At 37.2% G+C, this 24,575-nt stretch overlaps 1 protein-coding gene across 1 annotated transcript in view; it reads left to right on the top strand.

The window, feature by feature from the left end:
* The window catches only part of LOC124358544 (GAS2-like protein 2), a 92,053-nt gene that overhangs the window by 9,517 nt on the left and 57,961 nt on the right, over positions 1 to 24,575 (top strand). The window contains 1 exon segment of the mRNA XM_046810844.1: positions 10,515 to 10,715. Within this exon segment, the coding sequence (XP_046666800.1) occupies positions 10,515 to 10,715 (201 nt within the window).

Below are 24,575 nucleotides of genomic sequence, written 5' to 3'. Positions count from 1 at the left end.
TACCCAAGTCAGCATTTTGTAAGTAGAATAGAGATTATCTCTAGATGATAGCTCGTTCACTATAGGACACCAAGCGGATATATTGGCTGTTGGGTGATATCTAGATTTTTTTGGGACACCGAGATACCCAAGTCAGCATTTTGTAAGTAGAATAGTGATTATCTCTAGATGATAGCTCGTTCACTATAGGACATTACAAGGATGTATTAGCTGTTGGCTGATATCTAGATTATTGGTACACCGAGATACCCAAGTCATGCATTTTGTAAGTAGAATAGTGAATATCTCTAGATGATAGCTCGTTCACTATAGGACATTACAAGGATGTATTTGCTGTTGGGTGATATCTAGATTATTTTGGTACACCGAGATATCCAAGTCAGCATTTTGTATGTAGAATAGTGAATCCATAGATGGTATCACTAGTCGTTGGACAATAACGACGAAGTGGTTCCTTCAGGTTTTATAGATATATATAAAGTATATATTACAAGTTTTAGTGAGTGTCATATCTTTTAGAGAGGTCATATACTCGTAATGTAGCTATCTGCTCATTTAAGAGTATATACTCGTCTTCTTCCACGTGTAATCATCCAAACTTTTAAAATCAAGTTCTAAATATTGTTCTCAGGATGGATTTACTGCAAGTCGGTTGCTGAATGTTTTTGTAGTTGTACAAAATGATGAGGGAGATTAGTTAAAATATTATGCTAAAGTTATAACTGTCGCAAATTATAAATTTGGGACTTAAATACGGGATAGCTGTAGCCTAGATCACACGTGACCGCCTCCGGGTTCCGTGACCGAGTGGGACACACGTGACTGAACTAATTGTGTTCTCGAAATGTCCTATCCCATTAGAATAGCCAGATTACGCGTGTTCGCGAATAGTTAAGTTGTGCAATGATACGTGGTGTTTGTAGGCGGGGAGGTTTCCTTGTAGGTTCGGTGCAATTACAGAAATACAGACATTAAGCTTGTGTAAATTGTTGGTTGTGGGTAAACGGCCCCTGTGAGTGTGTCGTGCTGTTATGTTTAAAATAGAGGCTACTCCCGACATTCCTTTCAGTCCAGTTTTGACCGTGATCCGTTTTGTTAGGATTAGCAGTTATAGGTTTTAAAGTACACAGTAGGCTAGCAGATGTCACTTCAGTTCTTAATGCACGTATCTTAGCAGTAAGTTCTTCAATCCGCTTTCCTGTCATCCAGATTAGAGCCAGTTTTATCTAATTTCGATCGGAATCAATGTGATCTGTGGTGTAGTCCAGGGCATAATGCTGGAACGAAATAGCTTTTCCACTCGCTGATATATATTATCTTTTCACATGACGATGCCAATCGCCTTCGGGAAAAAGAAGGCTTTAATATATTGAGCTTTATGGCACTGGAATTTATTGTTTAAGTGTGTGGAGATGTAAAGAAAGTCTAAATCTTTTAGTTTATTTAATTAAAACTGTAGTTTTATAAAATTATAATCCTCTATGGACTTCATTTCTAACAAATATGTACACACAGACTGTAGAAATAGTTTTTTTATGAAATTGTTGTTTTTCTAATAGTATAATGCGTTTTATGTAAAAAAATGTTGTTAGTCAATCGTGACTTTTACAAACTGGAAATTCTAAAATGATATTTTGGAATGTTCAGTTGAAATTATTTTCAATTTAATGTACAACAAAACATGATCAACAAAATAATTGTTAAATATAAAGAAAAAAATTACTTGGCAATTTCAGTTCAAAGATTCAAAGTAACATATCTTTTACCAAAGTGTATTGTATTCAAATATAAATTTAGTTTTTAATAATTCATCGTAGTAATAAAATACATTATATAATACTTTTATTATATAAGGGATAGCAAACTCTTCTACCTCGGAGAGTATAGTTCAAAATGCAAAATAAATATCTTTTAGTTGTTACAACATATAGTGAAATAACTAGTGCCAGGTTTTGCGGTTAACATTCCGTCAAAACGATGTTACAATTGAAATCTTGATCGTCCTAGATCGACATCTGTGCTTTTAGACGGTTCTCTAAATAGAGGCCGAAATATTTCAGGTGTGAAAACTTAAATCATAGTCATGAATGAGATAAGCTTAAAAACTGTGTTATAGTAAAATATTGAACTGTCAAGTTACATAAAAAACTTACGATGAATAAAAACGAGGTAAAAAGTAATAATCAAGTGGTAAAAATTAACATAGACTGCTTTATTTATACAGGCCAACGGGGCAATTTCAGCCATGGGGATAGAGTAAAACCAGGAAATACAGTCTTAGAAAGCGATTTATGTGTCTCATCATTTGTGTCAGTTTGCGATAAAAACAACGATTTGTCAATATAGAATCAGTGCTTACGCTTTGTACGGTAAAAAATACTGAATAGTACAAAGATGTAGTAAATGCTAATAGGTAAAGTTTCTCTGCCTCACAATCAGACTCTTTTGCTTCATCATTTTTAAATATCTTAAAGAAACATGAAACTTTAAGCACTTGTAGTATCACTAAATAAAGAAATTAAAACATAAAAAAACAACAAAACTATTTAAATGTTAATAAAATTGCATTTAAAAATGATTATCTTATTAGGAATATTTTTGGATTTTAAATGGGTGTTTTTAGTACATTGCAGAAAGTAATCTCATTTAAATTTTCTTCTGTCTCATAGTTCTGTATGCTAATTGTGTGGGGTACTTGTTGTAATAATGAGTAAAGAAGAAGTAATGTTTTATGCGCGACTTTGTAAGCATCTAAGAACAACAACAGAAGGCAAAGATGTGGAAGCAATTGTGGTCAAAGGTCAATAAGCGTTCTTGATTCTTTGTGTCCTCGGGGAAACACTCTTGCAAACTTTCTTGCACGCTGCGAACCACAACTATGTTCTGCTTGAACAATTTCATGTTTTACATTCTTGAGTAAATATTTCTTTAGGGAAGTTCAACGTATATGCAAATGTACGAATACTATACAAAATATTTTATATTAAAATATCACGCGTTATGTTTTATCATATAATCATGTATTTTGTATTCAAGTTATGTAAACGAATTTTAATTGTTTTAAAAGTTCTAAATAATACTAAATAATAATAATACTAATCAAAATTATATTACACTGTAAAATATTATTTAAAAGGGATGAAATAACAGAACTTTAACGCTATTCCTATACATTGTTGAAAAGAAGCAGTGTCGTGCTAAAACATCACAACCAGACCTAACCTAACCTAACCTTAATTTCTAAAATCCCTAACCTAACCCAACGTAACCTAACGTAACGTAACCTAACCTTTTTTAACAACATTTTATTTATTAAAATCTGTTCAATTTGAGAAGGACATTAAGTAAATATAACATACATAATCAACATAACAATTAATATTGAGTTAGATGTTAACCATTGTTAACATTAACATAATTCATTCAAGAACCTTAAGAGGTAGATCCAGGAAAGCAGTTCGGTGTAGTCTGTACACATTTTTATAATTATCAAGTAGATTTACCGCAAGGTGCATCGGATGATCCTTTAATCTTGAAAGATAAATGTGACTGATTTTGATAATGTCTTCTTTGACTGTTGGTATGTTCAAATCTTGATGTAACGCCTTATTGGATACGTACCATGGCGCTTTTTGTAATTTTTCTTAACAATTTTCATTCATACCGTTGAAGTATCTTACACTAACCTAACCTGAACTGATCTGACCTACCCCAACCTATTATAAACTACTAACCTAATCTAAACTAACCTAACCTAACCTAAACCAACCTAACCTGAACTTTTTTTAAGGAGAAGCCGATCCCCTTCTAAGCCTTATTCTGCGCTTCCTCATGGGCCACTGGCCTGTGCGAGGATCTTATCAAACAGAATAAGGGGAGTCGATACACTACAAGGTCGATGGTACTGATAAAAAGTGCAACGGTCACAGACATGATTCGAATCTGCGCTATCTCTAACTCAGACTCAAAGTCCAACGTCTTAGACCGCTCGGCCCAACATATTCTAAACTACTAACTTAACCTAACCTAACTTAACCTAACCTAAACTCACCTAACCCAAACTAAGGGTTTTTAGCTCCGAATTACTGCAGATCACGACTGTAACAAACCGTGACGTCACGGACGTGGGTCCCGCAGCGCGCCTAACGCGGTCCCGTTCACCGTGACGTCATCGCAGTCCTCGTGCCAAAACGGACTCTGAGACAGATTCTGTTATCGTTCTCTTAGATCAGCCAGTCCTATCCTTCAGCAGTTATTGAAGTTATTATCGAGTATATGTGAGTGTAACTGTTATGAACAGAACTGGTGAGTAATATACGATGCAGAATCAGCTAAGATACACTCAAGTATCAATACTGACATCTCAAACTTCTCGATGGGCTATATTTTCGATTTCAACAAAAGCTGAAAACTCCTGCTACCCAACTTTAATAAAACAATTTAATTTACTTTATATATCTTTCGAAGATCATGGCATATCTTTAAAACAACGTATACTAAGAATACACTATATTTATGTTATAAAACTGTCCAAAAATACGTATAATTAAAACGCACTTATTTACAAAAAAAAAAAAAAATAATAAATAAACGTATTAATTTATATGAAGTTCTGGTTATTTAAGTTGGTTTTTTGTTCTGTGGGGGTTTCTATATTTATGTAGTTGAGGCCTCCTTTATTGCAAAATACAAATTTTATATTAATTTACAAACTTAAAAATTACAAAATATATATTTGTACATTAATGCTTAGTTAATTTATATTTATTGTTTAATATTGTTTTATGTATGAGTTTGTGTGACTCAAATAGTCAAAAAGGTTTCTACAGAATTTCTGGGGAAATGTAGTGATTATTTTATGAATTTACTGTCAATGTTTTAGGTAAAACGTCTTCATTTTCGAACTATATATAGGAAAAAGTTTCTATATAGTTTTGCTAGGAAACTATATATAGTTTTGTATTTCAACGAGGAAAATCTCCATAGCGTACAAACAGTGTGTTTGTATATTTTATATAGTTTTTAAAGGTTTTTAACACAGTATGGCATTCTATAAAAAAGACAGATTGACGTTATTGATGGGACCGACACCAGACGACACGGGAGCTCCGCCAGTCTAATGTTGCCATTGAGCTGTGTTGACACTCGACACACGATATACCACACTAGAGTGGCGGGGGGGGGGAGGGGATGAAGCCGGTATGAATGTATAGCACGCAGTTAGCGACATGGTGAGGTGTATTTGTGGGGGGGGGGGGGTAATTGCCATACTCAACTCCCCCTTCACAGCCAGTCGATACCCTACCCTGTACTGGGGCTTCAGTCGTTGTCCCAAAGTCTCTTTAGTTAGTACAATAATGTAATAGAGGATTCATAAGATTTCTATTACATTTAATTGTGGCGATATTGCACAATCTACCAACGTCTTTGTTACTGCTCAGTTCTTGTGCAAAAGTGGGTTTACTTACTACCTGCAATAGCCTTTACATTTCTGAATGTCGAAGTTTATGTGTAGGTTATAGATATCGATCGATATATCTACAAGAATGATGTTAAAAGCGAGGTTGTGCACTGTGTGATATCGCAATTCTTGGCCTAATCCAGCCGACGTCTAGGTAATCTACAAGAGGGATGTAAAATCAAGGTTAAAGTTGACTCTTGGTGTCATAAAACATCTTTTTCTATTTTCCATGTCTTTGAGATTCTCTCGTGATCTGAGTATTAAATAAAAATAATGAAATCAAATTAGATTGCACCACCATCCTTAAATCCCGAATGTTTTTAAGTTTGTCATTAAGTATAAATCATTGTTAAGGCTGAGTTTAACTTTGATAAATTTTCCTCTGATTTTGATTATGAATAAAGATATACGAGTACTAAAAATGTACCTTCTTTATTTGAAATTAGTTTTTCACGATGGAAGGATTTTGAATGGAAATAGGATTTTCCCTGACTTTTGCTATCGTTAAATGATACTAATAATCAGTAGCACTACGTTTCTAAACTCTGCAATCTGAGCTTTTCCTCAGATAAATAACTAACGTATCACGTAACTACAACCTAAGTTAAAATAAACAAATTATACCAGAGCGTTGTGATATGCGTAAGTCAGGAACCATGTTGTGTGTCAACTCCATCCACTAAAAACAAAACAACAGTAATTATTAAAACTGAAAAACAGAATATAAGTCACAATAGCCCTGCACTAACCGACCAACCACATAGAACTTATCAGAGGCTAATAAGAAGTGGTGATCGTCACGGCAGAATCAAGATGGCGACAAAAAGCAGAAACGGGAGTGGGCCTGTTTTATTATTGGCTCATTCTAGGTTAACTGAAAACCATATTGTGACTCCGCATTGGTCAGTTACAAATCTCTAATCTGTTTGATACTTTAGGGTTTCTTGTTAGTTAATTTTTTAGAATAACCAACGAAAGTGGTCTAATTTCGACTGATCGGTTGGTCTGTTAATTTAAAGTTGTCTAGTAGGTTAGGGTAGTTCGGAGCAATCGAGTTTTCTACAAATAACGATATGGAAGGAATGGTTGATTCAATAACCCTTGAATTTTGAGTTTAGCTCCAACTCATCTTCCATTTAGCGCACGTTAAAGAGGTTTTGGACCTCTTCACGAGTGTAGACGTCTGTGAGCTGCAAAAAGCTGTATACCACAATGTTGGGTTTGTTGCCCCCTGTCCGGATAGGTAAGTAGGGTAGGGCAGCACCAGTAACCCTAGAGCCTGCGAACCCAAGGAAGTAACCGATATAAGCAGGTCGGACAGGATCAATACCATTCCTCTGGTTACGGTATTGTGCAAGCATCGACGCTGAGTGCATGTGAGAAGGGTGGTGTCAATGTACAGTCACACTTGTTTGTACGTGTATATATAACTGTACAATGGATTGTCAGATGGAACAAACAATCCAAGTACCGATATATTTGATTGCGACACCATATCCTGATCAATAATCACCAGCGAGTCCTCGTATTGCTGATCCTGTTAGGTTCAAAACTCTCCAAAATGTTTTGTTTTAAGTTTATTATTGAAGATGGAAGTTTTGACAGGATAACAGGATTTCGGAAATTTGCCATCGTTATGGTTACAAAAGGTATAACACGACGTTTCGAGGATTGGAATTTATCCTCTTCGTCAGATGGAGGACATATTAGTACATATAAAACTACAGAAAGGAGAAAAGAAGGAAAAGAAAAGCGTTCAAACATACCCAAAAGCTGTTTGGAGTCTGAGCAATACATCACTTTTATCCGTGCCGGTGTGATGTGTGATTGTGATCCTCGTACTCTTGACTTGTGCTCGGGACTTGAATTTTCTGCAGGAACAACGCCTGGATTAGACTCTTTAGAGCTTTTGGTATGCTTGAACCCTTCTTTCTGTTCTTTATTGTTTTGGAACTAATTACCTCCCCCACCTGACGAAGAGGATAGCTTCCAATCCTCGAAACGTTGCGTTATACCTCTCCCAACTTCTCAAGCTATTATTAGTCCTCTCACCTCCTTGCTCGTCCATTCTCTTTAACGATTCTCTTTGACAAAGGCATCTTTGTAGGCTCCACCGTACAAAACTCTTTATGTATCTTTCCAGCAATCTGTGTACTTTTCCTCCCATTTCTTTTAAGGAGCAGTTGATCCCCTTTTCAGCCCCATTCTGCCAGTCCCTAGTGGCCTATGCGGGTATCGTATCAGCTGGTACAAGAGGAGGGGGTCGATACAGTACTGATTTAAAGTGCTTCGATCACAAACATGACTTTGAACACGCGTTACATCCCATGCAGATCCAACGTCCGATTACTTAGACCGTGAGAAGGTACTGGCTCTTCCTCTCTATCTATCCTTTCCAACACTAATTTTTCTCCTACTGTCCTTTATACTACATTTTCAACCCATTCGAATCTATACACTGTTATACACTATCGAAGTCCTTATTGAATGATCAACCATCCAGACACTGTGTAAGGATGGTTACATGTTACATCCTTTATACTGTCATGTTCATCAGTTACATGCTATCGAAGTTCTTATTTCGTTGTCAACCATCCAGACACGGTGTTTAAGGATACTGTCACCCATGTTCAGCCTATTCTAATCAATACAATGTTACATGCTATCGAAGTTCTTATTTCGTTGTCAACCATCCAGACACGGTGTTTAAGGATACTGTCACCCATGTTCAGCCTATTCTAATCAATACAATGTTACATGCTATCGAAGTTCTTATTTCGTTGTCAACCATCCAGACACGGTGTTTAAGGATACTGTCACCCATGTTCAGCCTATTCTAATCAATACAATGTAATTCACCATCGAAGTTTTTATTTCGTTGTCAACCATCCAGACACGGTGTTTAAGGATACTGTCACCCATGTTCAGCCTATTCTAATCAATACAATGTAATTCACCATCGAAGTTTTTATTTCGTTGTCAACCATCCAGACACGGTGTTTAAGGATACTGTCACCCATGTTCAGCCTATTCTAATCAATACAATGTAATTCACCATCGAAGGTCTTATTTCGTTGTCAACCATCCAGACACGGTGTTTAAGGATACTGTCACCCATGTTCAACCTATTCTAATCAATACAATGTTACATACCATCGAAGTTCTTATTTCGTTGTCAACCATCCAGATCAATTTGTCAACCATCCAGACACGGTGTTTAAGGATACTGTCACCCATGTTCAGCCTATTCTAATCAATACAATGTAATTCCATCGAAGTTTATTTTCGTTGTCAAACCATCCAGACACGGTGTTTAAGGATACTGTCACCACATGTTCAGCCTTTTCTAATCTAATATCCAATGTTTCATGCTATCGAAGTTCCTTATTTTCTAGGTTGTCAACCCATCCAGACACGGTGTTTAAGGCTACTGTCAACCCATGTTCAGCCCTATCTCTAATCCAATACAATGTTAATTCACCATCCGTAAGTTCTTTATTTCGTTGTCCAACCATACAGGACACAGGTGTTTAAGGATACTGTCCACATGTTCAGCCCTATTCTAATCAATAACTAATGTTTAAATTGCTATCGCCCATTATCCATCTAGACACAGCGACAGAAAGTGTCAATAAATCACCACTTTTAATTCAGATTTGACCCAGGGTTTTTGTGGAGAGTAAACATGTGAGTTATTTCCTAAAGTATACCTTTTCAGTAAATAGCAGGTATGCCTATTAGGTAATTAAAGCGGCAGGGCAGAGCACTGAGGTTGAGGGGGCCTTTTCGTATCTGATTGTGCCGTTCAAAACTTTAGCTTCTCGCCATGAAGTATTGAGCCTGCCCTTCGATCCACCTCCCTCCCAATCTTTATATACAAATTAGGCCTCTTTGTACAAGCCGTGGCTATGGGTTTATTTGAAAATGTAATCAAATGAGAAAATCTGTTGTTTGTAGTGATAAAAAACATATAATATATCCGTTCTTCGTTTGTGAAACCTGAAATAACAAAAATAAGCGACACATTAAAAGTTAAGTTAAACAGGAAAAATTGACGGTTTAAAAACGTCTTTCCTCCCAAAAACAGACATTTTTATAATACCTGAGCCGGGCCTGGGTGCCTCGTAAGCGGATCGTACTTTAGCTAATGAAAATTTCTTTCCCTTTTATTATTCACAAGCGTCTGTATAACATAATCCTGCTTTCTTTCTAACAATTATTAATGTGTCCCTTTAGCTTATAAATAATTTAGGTAGGAACAAAATTAATGAAGCTCATATAATAATCCTTTATAAAATCGCTTTCAGTTAAAAAGTAATGTAAAATATAATTGGTTATGATTCTTTTTAGATATAATGTATAAACATTTAAGGAGGTAGGTATGTGGTTTTCAAGATGGAACGTGGATTATATTTTATTTCTGAAATATTACCCATTTTGGTTTCCTAAAGCTAAGAGCGATTTTCAAAGCTGTGCACGTTTTTAAGTTCGGGGGTTTTAACAGTTTTTAAATGGGCGTCTCTGTGAGACTTTGTAGTCTCTATAGATCTTGTAGGGTCTGAGATATCAAGCGGGCTCTGAGATCGTGTGTAGGCTATGTGAAACTTTTGTAGTCTCCTTAGATCTTGTAGCGTCTGAGTTCACAGGTGGGGCTCTGAGATCGTGTAGGCTGAGAGACTTTGTAGTCTCTTAGATCTTGTAGCGTGTCTGAGATCAAGTGGGCTCTGGGATCGTGTCAGGCTATGGAGACTTTGTAGTCTCTTAGATCTATGTAGTCTCTTCTAGATCTTGTAGGGGTCTGAGATCAAGGCGGGCTCTGAGATCGTGTAGACTATGAGACTTTGTAGTCTCTTAGAATCTTGTGTGGGTCTGAGATCAAGCGGGGCTCTGAGATCGTGTTAGGCTATGGAGACTTTGTAGTTCTCTCAAATCTTGTAGAATTCTGAGATCCATTCAATTGCCTATCAAAGTAACCATTGTTTCTTATAGAGATAAGTACATTGCTCTGGTTGGAGTAGGAAGCTTAATTGAGTGGGGTGCTGTGTGTTTACAGATGGCGGACACCCCGGGCTCTGCAGTGGCCACGGTGGCGGAGCGGACCGACCCTGGGAGACTATGCGGACATCACACCACTGGGAGACAGAGGAGGAGTATGTGGAGTACTACCAGGGATTCGCATAACTACTGTTCACAGGTACAGACAAGCTCCTGCGTCACCGAGGATCTACTGTGGACTGGCTCAACAAGACCTTAGGTAGCTACGTCATCATCATTGTTTTTTTACTGTCAGCAATGGACAGGTTGCCAGGGGATATTTGTCATTTTTCAAACGAGGATGTCTTTTTTTAAGTGGCAGATTATTGGTTAAATCAGGGTTAAAACAATGGTATTACATTAACAGAGTCCTATTGTGCAACTCATCATTGTGCTCTTTACTTCTGAACTCCTTAGATAGGTGAAGTTCCTCCATAGCCAGATAGAACAGATATTTGATACATATCCTGAAGTTCCTCCATAGCCCAGATAAGAACTTGGACAAGATTACATCTCACGATGTTCCTCCATTAGCAGATAGAACTGGGACAGTTATACAATCTCACGATAGTTCCTCCATAGCCAGATAGAACTGGGACAGATACATCTCCTGAAGTATTCATCCATAGCCAGATCCTAGAACTGGTGACAGATAATTCATGCATTGTTTCCTCCATAGCCAGATAGAACTGGGGACAGAAACATCACTGAAGTTCCTCCATAAAGCCAGATAGAACAGGGACAGATTACTTCTCACTTGATGTTCCCTCCATAGCCAGATAGAACTGGGACAGATACCTTTCTCACGATGTTCCTCCAAAGCCAGATAGAACTGGGACAGGATACTTCTCACGATGTATCCTCCAAAGCCAGATAGAACTGGGACAGATACATTTTCACGATGTTCCTCCAAAGGCCAGATAGAACTGGGGACAGATTAATTCTCACGATGTTCCTCCAATGTCAGATAGAACTGGGACAGATAAATCTCACGATGTTCCTCCAAAGCCAGTATAGAACTTGGGTCAGACTAACAGTACTTCACGATGAAGTTCCTCCATAGCCAGATAAGAACTGGGAGCAGATTATCACCTGTGAATGTTCCTCCATAGCCAGATAGGAACTGGGGGACAGATTACATCTCACACGGATGTTCCTCCATAGCCAGAATAGAAACTGCGGACAGATACATCACCTGTAGTTCCTCCAAAGCCGATAGATACTGGGACAGATACTTTTCACGATGTTCACTCCTATAGCCAGATAGAAACTGGGACAGATACATCTATCGACGATGTTCCCTCCAAAGCCAGAATCAGAACTGGGACAGATACCTCTCACGATGTTCCTCCATAGCCAGATAGAACTTGGGACAGATAACATCTTCACAATGTTCCTCCATAGCCAGATTGAACTGGGACAAGATACATCTACCTGATGTTCCTCCATTAGCCAGATAGAAACTGGGACAGATTACATCTCAACGGATGTTCCTCCATAGCCCAGATAGAATCTGGGACAGTTACAATCTCCTGAAGTTCCTCCAATAGCCAGATAGTAACTGGGACAGTTACTATTCTCACGATGTTTCCCTCCCATAGCCAGATAGAACTGGGACTGATACCATCTCACCTGATTAGATTTCCTCCAAAGCTCCAGATAGAAATCTGGGACAGATACTTTTCACGATGTTCCTCACATAGCCAGTTTAGAACTGGGACCAGATTACATCTCACTGTAATGGTTCCTCCAAAGCCAGATAGAACTGGGACAGATACATCTCAGATGTTACTCAAAAGCCAGATAGAAAGGGGGACAGATACTTTTCACGATGTTACCTCAAAGCCATAATAGAGAACTGGGACAGATACATATCACTGATGTTCCTCCCATAGCCAGATAGAACTGAGACAGATACATCTCCGATGATGTTCCTCCATAGACCAGATAGCAAACTGGGACTGATACATCCACCTGAAGTTCCTCCTCATAGCCAGATAAGAACTGGGGACAGATACATCTCACGATGTTCCTCCCATAGCCAAGATAGAACTGCGGACAGTTACCATCAACCTGAAGTTCCTCCAAAGCCAGATAGAAACTGGGACAGAAACTTCTCACGATGTTCCTCCAATAGCCCAGATAGTACTGGGACAGATACATCTCACGATGTTCCTCCCAAAGCCAGATAGAACTGGGACAGACTAACATCTCTCAGATTGTTCCCTCCATGAGCCAGATCAGAACTGGGACAGATACATCTTAATCACGATGTTCCTCCATAGCCAGATAGAAACTGGGACATGAACAACATTGACAATTCGTTTAAGTTTTACTAGCCCTGAGCTTAGAACATAGGGACAGATAATCTCACTCTTCCGCCCTGGACAGGCCTCCAAAATAGATACGTTACAGAAAATAAAACAGAGTCTCCTGTGACGAAGTAATATTTACAATAATATTTTAACTGTACTAGAAACTTGTATACAAAATTTTACTAATAAACAATTAATAGTAACTGGGACCAGATACATCTCACGATGTTCTGTACATGAAAATAAGAAACACAGAGGAGAACAAAACAAATAAATAAATTTCCTCACAGATGTTCCTCCATCAAAAGTATTGCATTATACTAAGTTGTATCAAGAATCAACATTCTCACAATTGTTAATAAACAAATTAGAATTTTGACAAAATTGTAGAAATAAAATTTCGTTTATTTTACCTGCCCTGCATATGACATAATGTAAATCTATTAAAATGGACAATCCATTTTATAATAACATTAAACAGTATAATCACAAATAAAATCCACACTTTTGTCTACGAAATTAATTAAATTGTTTATAATAATTAGGTATATCTACTGTAATAGGACTTCCTCTACAAAATTTTACCTTTAATAACAATCTTTTACTTGTGCATTTTTTACATCGTCATCCAGGTGTATTCATGTTTCTTATAGACTGGGGACATGGAAAAGAATTGAGTACGTAGTAGTACTATGACATTGGAATGTAGACGTGACATTTCCCACAATCTCGTTTGCCTGCATGTACTTGATCCATTCTGGTATAATTTTCTCAACTAATAATAAGGTTTATGTATCCTTAAGAATACTGTACATAATTGTAAAACATTAATTCAATCCTTCTTTTATCTTTAACCACCCTAAAATCTCTATAAATAGGGTTGTGACGTGATCATCTAATATCAGAACCATAAAATATACCGTACGCACGAATTTCTGTGCTCTCTGTAACTTAGTAATTAACGTATATTTACACTAAATTACAATAAGACGGCCAAAGATTTAATCAAAAACAGGAAAAAATTTAAGGGGACAAAACTATCAACTTTTTAACATAAACAGGGTGGGTTAAAGCACAATTTCTTAAATTGTACAAAACTACTGTAAACTCTGTTTATTGACATAATTTACTATGATCTGTCTATGATAAAAGGAATTATTTCAATCCTTATTCCTAAATTAATTTACAGATTTCTGGTATTCCTGATCTTCTCCATCTATTTTACATCGTCATCCCAGTGTAATATTGGTTCTACAATTATAGAATTGTGACAACAGTCATTGTGTACCAAGATGGTAGTACGATGTTCCTCCAAAGTCAAGATAGAACTGGGACAGATACATCTCACGATGACATTCTCCAAAAGCAGATAGAACTTGGGACATGTACTTGACATTCTCACGTGTTCCTCCATTAGCCAGATTTTCAGAACTGGGACAGATACATCACATGAAGTTTCTCCAAAAGTTCCAGATTAAGAATACTGGGACAGATACTGCCTCACGATGTTACTCCAAAGCCAGTAGAAACTGGGATATTCAGATACTTCTCACGATGTTCCTCCAAAGGCCAGATTAGAATGGGACAGATACCCTTTCCGATGTTCCTCCATAGCCAGATAGAACTGTGGACAGATTACATTACACGATGTTTCACTCCATAGCCAGGATAGAATACTGGGACAGTACTTCTCACGCATGTTCTCCAAAGCCAGATATATGAACTGGGACATGATACATCTCACGTATGTATTCCTACATAGCCAGATAGAACTGGGACAGAAATACATCTCACAAATGTTCCTCATAGCCAGGAAAAATTGAACTGGGAACAAGATACTATCTCACGATGTTCCTCCAAAGCCAGATAGAACTGCGGACAGATAGCATCTCACGATGTTCCCCAAATTGTAGCCAGATAGAACTGACGGACAGATACTCTCACAGCTGTTCCTCCATAGCCGATAGATTTACTGGGCTGATACATCACCCCTGAAGTTAATCCAAAGCCAGATAGATCTGGGACAATACTTCCTAACGATGTTCCTCCAAAGCCAAGATTGAAACTGGGACAGATACATTCTCACGTTGTCTCCTCATCGCCAGATAGACACTGCGTGACAGATACATCTCACGATGTTACTCCATAAGGCCAGATAGATACTGGGACAGATACATCTCACGATGTTCCTCCAAAGCCAGGTTAGAACTGGGACAGATTGACATCTCACAATGTTCTCCTCCAATACGCTCAGATAGAACTGGGGACAGATACCACTTCTCACGATGTTCCTCCAAAGCCAGATAGACTGGGACAGATACATCTCACGATGTTCCTCCATAGCCAGATAGAACTGGGAGACAGATACATCTCACGATGTTCCTCCATAGCCAGATAGAACTGGGACAGATACATCTCACGATGTTCCTCCATAGCCAGATAGAACTGGGACAGATACATCTCACGATGTTCCTCCATAGCCAGATAGAACTGGGACAGATACATCTCACGATGTTCCTCCATAGCCAGATAGAACTGGGACAGATACATCTCACGATGTTCCTCCATAGCCAGATAGAACTGGGACAGATACATCTCACGATGTTCCTCCATAGCCAGATAGAACTGGGACAGATACATCTCACGATGTTCCTCCATAGCCAGATAGAACTGGGACAGATACATCTCACGATGTTCCTCCATAGCCAGATAGAACTGGGACAGATACATCTCACGATGTTCCTCCATAGCCAGATAGAACTGGGACAGATACATCTCACGATGTTCCTCCATAGCCAGATAGAACTGGGACAGATACATCTCACGATGTTCCTCCATAGCCAGATAGGACTGAGACAGATACATCTCACGATGTTCCTCCATAGCCAGATAGAACTGAGACAGATATACATCTCACGATGTTCCTCCATAGCCAGATAGAACTGGGACAGATACATCTCACGATGTTCCTCCATAGCCAGATAGAACTGAGACAGATACATCTCACGATGTTCCTCCATAGCCAGATAGGACTGCAGATACATCTCACGTCCATAGTCTGCATCATATCTGTAGGTCTACCTTCAATTGATGATCGATCCGGATTCTTGTATCTGGGGATGTGGCGGTGTATTGTTTAGAAACGTATATGGAATGAAGTTTCTTGTAATAATGCTAATTAAAGCGTACTTACACTTTCGATATTAAAATATTTTCGTCTGCACCATAGGATTGACGATTCCAAAGATCCGAAAGAACTGCTACCTAAAATCACAAATCTCTGAAGATGCCAGTAATTTTTGGTTTGGACTGAAGTAGTATTGAGGTCTAAAATTTAAGATAAAGAAAGGTTATCGGAGACGAAATATTAACGATATATTTCTTTAAGTTTTGCTGTTATAAAAAATAGTTTTTCGGCTTTGAATGTGACGTCTAATATAGAAGGAAAGTGATGAACATTCTGGAAACGTATATTATAATAGACAAACCAAATGCAGTGGAAAGCACATTGTATTCTTAGTGCTTTGAAGTGTTTTGCATATCGTGTCTAATGAAGACAAGAAAAGACAATAATTTGGGAACAATACAAGCAACAAATTAACACTTTCCATATACCGATATTTTTTTATCGGTCTTACTCCGAAAAAATAACATTGGCTATCGAATAAATCGTCGTTTATATTATAAGGATCGATTAGTCGCCGTATTAATATGTCGCATCGGATCGCTGTGTTTATCGCAATCGCAATACCGAGTGGTCACGAACAGCTCCGACTGCACCCGAACATCTCCCACCCCGATTGTTAATCTGCCAAACACGATATCTGGATTGGAGTGCTTCTCGTTCTAATATGACAGATTGTAGAAATTGTAGATTTGTGCTTTCCTATTAGAAATGTTGGCCTGATAAAGCGAATTGTTCGTCTTGTTATCGAAACAAGAAACCGACATCTGAAATTCTAGCCTAGCTTTATTAAAATGGTACAATCGATTTTTTTGAATTTGTTCTATGTTAAACTTATAGTCCTTTAATATAACTTCCATGAATATAGAACATTTTAAAATGTTTTATCACTTCATAAGAAATTACACGCGTTTAAAGTAAGAAAGTTTGGCTCTTTTTTAATCGGACCAAAGTAAAAAAGTCTGAATATAACATTAAGTACATGAGGTGCAGCATCATGAAATTATATACGTGGTTTTTATTAATTTACAACTTAATTATATTATTTTAATAACAATTTTAGATGATGACAAGCGTGTTTTCGAAAATTGTTTATAAAAGAAATTAAATGTTCGTGTAAACAAAAACACGTAACTCCCTTAACATATAACCTATGTATATTTTAATTTTTAGCTTTTTTATTTGTGCCTGATTGTAAAAAAGTTCCACATTTTATAATTTCCACTACTTTAAATGATTTTACTTTAACGTTAAGTGGCCAAAAGATTCTTGTCTACCTTGCCTCTGTTTAAGAAAATTATCTTAAAAGACGTTAAATTTTACACTATTACATTTTTTACCTCCAAAATCAACTGCACCACGTTAAGGGCTCGATAGGTGTGAACCGGAAAAGTTAGGTGTTGAAACCTGGCGCATAAGTGTAAGAAATAAGGAGACTTTTGAAACTTCAAGACCATTTCACAGAAGTGTTTCTTCTCACAATTTTTATATTTTTCATAAGACGGTATACGACATCGTATCCTTCCCCTTCCAGATAGTTTTATATAACAGTCGAGGTGGTTTTGCCTATGCCTGTGAACTGTGGGCTACAAGAATTTTGTCACCGAATGATAAACCACATGACACCTAAGAGCTTCACAGCTTTACTTTTTACGAGATAAGATTCCGATTTACCAAGACACCAAGGCTATGCGTTCCGCATTTTGTTTGCTGTTCCTCTGTTGTAAATACTATGTTAGGTTGACACGAAAGTAGTGAGGGTTTTGCGTTACTGTTTTACCACGAATTGAGGACCCTGGTGGAAGCTGAACCATCGCGAACAGTTCAAGGGATTACGCGGGTACTAAGGCTTCAGTCACGCATTAGATGGTTTAAAAACCTATTGGATAGGTAAAAAAGCTCGAAGAGTGGGTGCCCCTCGACTTGAATGGTCGACAGAAATTTTCACTTATAGAGGTTTGTTCTTTGCTTCTGCGAGACCAAATTGACTAATTTTTGATCGAATCGTGACGTGCAATGAAAAATTAGATCCTGTACGATACCCGGAGACGTTCGGCACAGTCGTTGGCTACCGACAAGCCTCTCAGGCACATCCTAAAGGCGAAAACCTACCAAAAGAAACCTATGGTTACAGTATGGTGTCTGCAGACAGTGTGATCCACTAAAAGTTTTGGAACATGGCCAAATCATCACTGCAGAGACCTGTTGTGAGGGAATCGACCACAACATTAACGCTGACGGAATAGATCAAATTGTACAAAGTTGCCAAATATGTGCTGATTCTGGCGCAAAATTTCGATTGAATCGAGTCAGTATTACTGAAGATATGCCATTTTGAACTTTACACAACACAACGCTGAGAACTTTTGTACCAACCTAAAATTTTAGCGAAGGAAACGAATTTTTCCGGACATTTGCCATCGTTCAGTGAAACAAAAAAAAACAGTAACACAACGTTTCGAGATCTGCAATATGATCTCTTCTTAAGGTAAATAACTAACCTAACACATAATTACAAACTAGGTTAAAATAAACAAATCATACCAGAGCATTGTGACACGCCTAAGTCAGGAATCACGACCACCATTTTGTGTGCCAACTTCATTAACTCTAAAACATGCACTTAATAAAAAAACTAAACACAACACTAATTATTAATACTTAACTACAGAAAAAAGGTCACAATACGGTCTGCATTCGTCAACCAACCACCCTACGACCTAAAATGTTAGGTTGGTTAGGTTAGGTTACCTCCGGGAATTAGGGCCTAATGGCATGGCGTGATGGTATTCATTTTAATTGTACAATTTTGATGTGACATTTGAAAAGGGAGATGTTCTAAGAGTTTTTTACTTGCTCAATAGGATGAATAAATAGTAAATGATGCAAATATCTGAAATTGAATACATATATCTGAACTTAATTAGAGCACGCAACTACAATTTCTTAAAACCTTTCGACGGGACTTTATTCGGCCCTAATGACCCAACAGAGACGTTATCGGGCTGTTACACCTGGATGTAGGGTCGACTTTGAGCACAAAGTTTCTGGATAAGTTTCTTAACAAAGGTAAAATTTTCCGATTACCTATTGTTTCTAACTTATGTACTTCCTAATGTACGGACCCCCATAACACGGAAGGCCGCGTGGGACTCTTTTAACACCCTGTATAATATCTTATGTACACACTTGACATATGTTGAATGAAGACACACGAAGCTGGGACGTGTACTCATTGAGGACTTAGAAATTTATAACTCTTAGCTGACACAGGCCTGTATTGCTCTTGTCAACAGTCCCCTTATTATCTGAAAAGAGCTCACACGCCTAAGGCACACAGGTCTCATTTGGACGATAATCAGCTTATGTGGCCCTTTACTCTTTGTGGTGGGAGTGCTCTTTACAAATATTACGTATAGCTATGTGACATTTATCACCCCAAGAGAGGAATTTGATTTTGACTGCGATCTACGTAGTGCAGTCATTGAAGCAAAAAATACGGCCTTACCTCCGAATTTTTTTTACTGTGAACTGATTTGCATGAAATTTTGGAATTAGGCTCATCTTACCCTTAACTTCAAAAGTGAAAATGATCTGAACTCCGCCTATTATTTTTAAGGGGTGTAAACAACCCCCTTAATGGAAAAATTGACATTGAGCCATTTTTATCGCTAGAAAACATGTCTAATAGTAAGTGGTGTAATTGTAAAGTGTTTTCTAACACACAATTACCTCATATTAAAATAATTTTCAACCCCTTGAAAATCGTACAACCCTTGCAAACAACCCCTAAATTGAAAAAATCACAAAAAATACTTTGGTACGACATAAAAAGATGTAAGTGTAGAGTAAGTAATATTTTATGTTCTCTATAATAATTATCAAATTTTTAACCCCCTTTCAACCCTTGAAAACTACCCCTTTGGTAAAAAATTGTTAAAAGTTTTTTTTTTATAAAATGAAAAAGGATTTAAATATTATTCCACACTCTCGAAATTATTATCGTATTCTTAAGCTTTCCTAACCCTTAAAACTACCCCTAAATTAAAACAGTAAATATATATATATGATTACATATTTTAAAATAATTTAATTTAGAGTAAGAAATTGCCATTTATTGAATAAAATATTTACAAATTATATAACATTCACTGAAATGTGTTTATATATACGTATAAGAACGTTGGTATGTATTCATGCCTCCGTTTTCCAAAATATATGAGCCATATTATGTATATATAAACACATTACAATATTTTGGGTCTCTATTATACTGCGTACTTTCACACTGCTCCAAATATTCACACTCCGAAATTTTCAGTTTACTAAGTAGAAAAAAAATCTGATAAGTTTTTGGACCATAACTCCTTCAATTTTCATGCTATCAAAATTTATAAAAAACCATTGTAAAGTTAATTAAGAGAGCTACAACATCCTTTATTGCAATATCTAGTAAAAGACCTTTTTCTCAAACGGTGAACGGTTAAAGGGCTTAAGAGAGGCTGTGATTGCGCTGCAATATTCGGAGCAATAATGCTTCAATGACTGCACTAACGTGAGAAATATAAATTCTCCTAAACGAAAATTTTAAATTACTTCCAAGATGTTAGTTTCTGTCAAGTAATATCTGATAAAAAATATGAAAGATCCTACAACCTGTATTGGGGTAAATTAAAGTAATGCTGAGTGGAATCATAACTTGACTCTCTTCAACCAATGTGGTGAGTAGTAACAAATGAATTGTGTTGTTACAAGCGATATACGAGTGACTGTGTAGTAACACCGAATATACGTTGTGAAAGTTAAACTTACTAAAAAAAATACTGGACCTAAGAAATAGTTTTTGATATTTATTAAATATTTACATAAAATATTGTCAGTTTAAAATAATGTACATGTGGGACTATGTTAACGTTAAAACGAACTTCTAGTAGACTATCCTCCATTGGATGTGAAAAACTATTTCTTAAGTCCTGTATCAATTTACCAAGTTGAAATTTCACAACTTGAGCCAAGACAAGAATATAAACCACTTAGAACAGGACCTACATTGTGAATGTTTCAAACTTTAAAACTTGCATAATTTGTTTAAAGAATGAACGTTTTTTAGGTCGGATTTGCGGCATTGTACTCTACTAATAGAGACCTTTAATTTTATGTACTACTCGACACTAATGCTTTCATGTAGGATTTTCTTCGGACCTCTTGCGGGCCATCTCCCCTTAACATGGCATTGTAGTTGCTTAAAAACGTAGATTCATAGTACTGGTTTACCAAGGTTTATTGCGTTATATGTAATCGTTCGGGAATTATCAAGTCCGTGCGGGTGTAACTGAAATACACTGACAAACTTTAGGAGGTTGATTTACTACTCGACTTAGGCTCTAATTTAAGATTTGTTTCTGACTCCTTGTGGGCCCCCCTGACATGACAAAAAATATTAGTTACTTAGTAGATTTAGTAATGTACAGTAATGTTTTTACCCAGTTTTATTGCTTTACTTGTAATCGTTCGGGAATTATCAAGCCCGTGTGGGAATTTTTGTACACCTTGTATAGCACGTTTCTATACAATTCAACGATACAAGGATGATAGACTCCAGGATGATAGACTCCATGCTCCTGGGGCTAGAGGGGTCTCGCGGTTACCTACCGGTTAAACTAAAACTCAAACATTTTATTGACAGTAACAATTTACATTATATAGAAAAAGGACATTCAGTACTGGTAACTGTTTGGCTCATACCACAATAACACATTCAAACATACAATTGTGCATTCGTACAACCGTTCAACACCATTGTCAGTTTTCAAAAAAGGCGGTCTTCCAACTATCAGCCAAAATTCCTCGACATAAAATGTCTTTGAAAAAAAAAAAAGTTTGAGACAGTTTAATAATGCCTTGGGCGTCGAAGCATTTTTATTGAATCTGGCAATCTATTGGTAAAGAGAACACCGCCCTGCGAGGACAAGTGTCCATAAAATGCAGTTCCGTCTCCCAGTTCGGTAATTGTCTCTGCCTCTTGTTCCATACCCGCGAAGATCTCGTCAAGGTAAATTTTGACATACAGAATAATACTGTTCCCAAAATTTTGAATCTTGGCATAGTCAAAAATTTAGTTTATTTATTTCAACGGTCAGTGCCATTTATACATTTAACAAGTGCAACACGCCACTTAGCCTAATCTAATCTAACACTAAATCATCCTACAAGCATCCCTGTCTGCAGCAAAGCAATAGAGAAAATTAATGTTATTTTATTATATTTTGAACAAACTATGGCAAGGAACATAATTGAGCTGCTCAATAATTAACTAAACAGCATATGCCATTGCATATTTGCATCTACATCTACAACATAGCCCCAAAGTGGAGCATACAAAAAACAAAAAAATAGTTACTATAAATTTCAGAATCAACAAAACGATCAACAACGAAATCAACAACAAAATATAAATAAATATACGTATACAGTAGATAAATACGTATAAGGTTACATTAATTTGTGTAAACACACAGTTCCTAGCAAATACACTATCATCAATACACCGGTAAAAACAAACGGCCGAATAAACACCAATGCATCCATATGACAACAAAGTAACAACAGTATATTCAAGTATGTGCAGAGTCACATGCAATTCTTCACCAAATGGTAAACTTGAAATGTGTTTCTTTGAAAGGTGGTCGACAAGACTCTCTGAAATTCGTGTTTACCATAATTGCTTTTATTTGAAGCATGAATACTCTCAAAAAATGATTATTTGCACACTACTCCATTGGAAAGATGTGGGTAAATCATCTATAATAGTGTATGCCAACATGATGGATGACCCACATTCTGAGTCGACTACTCGTTTAAAAGTGATAACAAAATTGGAAAAATGGTTGGTTCTCAGGTTTTCGGATCAGTCCATGAAAGAGTTACGCCTCTAATGCCGTATGAATCCAGTCTGTCAAGCATCCTTACATAAGGATGAAAGGCTTCGTGATCCTGGGACCGGGGGTCGATGTGCCTGGTATCGAGAAGCACGCTATTGGAAATATTGCCTGACTTTATAGCGCACAGAAACAACTGACATGCACATGTTATTCCCCAACCCTTCCCATTGATCTGTGCGGTGTACACGTCACGTCGCGTCGTGGAGATTAGCACTGTGGTGTACGCGTCTAAATTCTGCTTTGAATTTATGTGCGAAGTATTTATTGTATTTGTGCTATAACGTATTGCATAATAAAATACTGTGCATTTTTTGTGGCACGTTGTTATAAATTGAAGATAAAAAAGGAGAGGGGTTTCTCAAAGACCACGGATGTTTATTCGGTTTTATAATTTTATTTCATAAAAAATGTAAAACAAGTTAGTGTGTCATGTTTTATCAATATAAAGTTGACTTTGATTCATAGATTTACATCACTAATGGAATTACCACATTGATCATGTTTGCGCCAAATTATCCTCAGGCGTTTTTCTTGAGGTCTACAGCCAAGTATTGCCCAACTCAGGTTCTGATGACGGCGTACTATGAATTGATTTACCCCCACCGTACCTACGGAGTGGTATTGTCGGGTGCCTGTACAAACAACCGGTTGACGAGAGTGTTCAAATTGCAGAAGCAAGAGATTCGAATAATCGCTCATTTGAATTTCAGAGAGTCTTGTAGAGAAACCTTCAAATAATTCGGCCAAGTCTCTAGATTTTCGAAACAAGTCTGTTCTGTATGTCTAAATGTGCTATGACAACTGACATTTCAAGACATTCATTCGTATGAGACCAGAGGCAGAGGAAACTACCGGACTGGTAAACAGAGAACGGTGGTTTACGAACATATGCCCTCACAGGCAGGTATTCATTTCAACAACAACAAGCTGCCCAATTTGGTAAAGAATGCCGCAACACCCAAAAACTCGTTTAGCATCACAAGCATTTTATAATGTTACCGAGTTTTTGTTACTTGACTGGGAGATCACCTAATCACGAGATTGACTTCGGCGCTGTAGGTGGAAAATTGGCAAATGGATGAAGGATGAATGCATTTTGAATTGTATGTTTGAGTGTAATCCTGATGTGATACGAATGTACAAAATGTTAGCTCTGAACTCGAATTGACTTTTGCTATACATGCAAATCATCACATGCAAATCATGTCTTCGCAACAAAATATTGATTGATTGAGCTTAGGACAATCATAAGAGCGACAGATGAAGGACTTTGACATTTTAAAACTGTCCAGTACGCATTCCAGGAGAATCGTTGTTCACTTGAAACATCACAATATATGGATCTGCAGTATAATTGTTTCAGTAGCGGTATTTTCTTTTCTCTTTTTTTCTTAGCAATTTTTCAGAAGCGATATAAAACATAGCTCTGTTCTTTACAGACTTAACACGTCTAAAGTTCTACACGCAGGGAATTTATGCAATTATATTATTTCTTGCCGCCATCTTCAATACGGAGACTTGTCTGGGCCGACCCAAGTCATAAACGGAGAAGTGGGCATTTATGATGGAGCGACCTACAGGGCGGTCTAGACAACTCTGTCCTTCAACTGTCAATAACTTGGACGTCCTCAAGCGGTTTG

Source organism: Homalodisca vitripennis, chromosome 3 (genome assembly GCF_021130785.1).
Source record: "Homalodisca vitripennis isolate AUS2020 chromosome 3, UT_GWSS_2.1, whole genome shotgun sequence".
NCBI classification, from domain to species: Eukaryota; Metazoa; Arthropoda; class Insecta; order Hemiptera; family Cicadellidae; genus Homalodisca; species Homalodisca vitripennis.
This window is presented reverse-complemented; position numbering and strand designations above follow the sequence as displayed.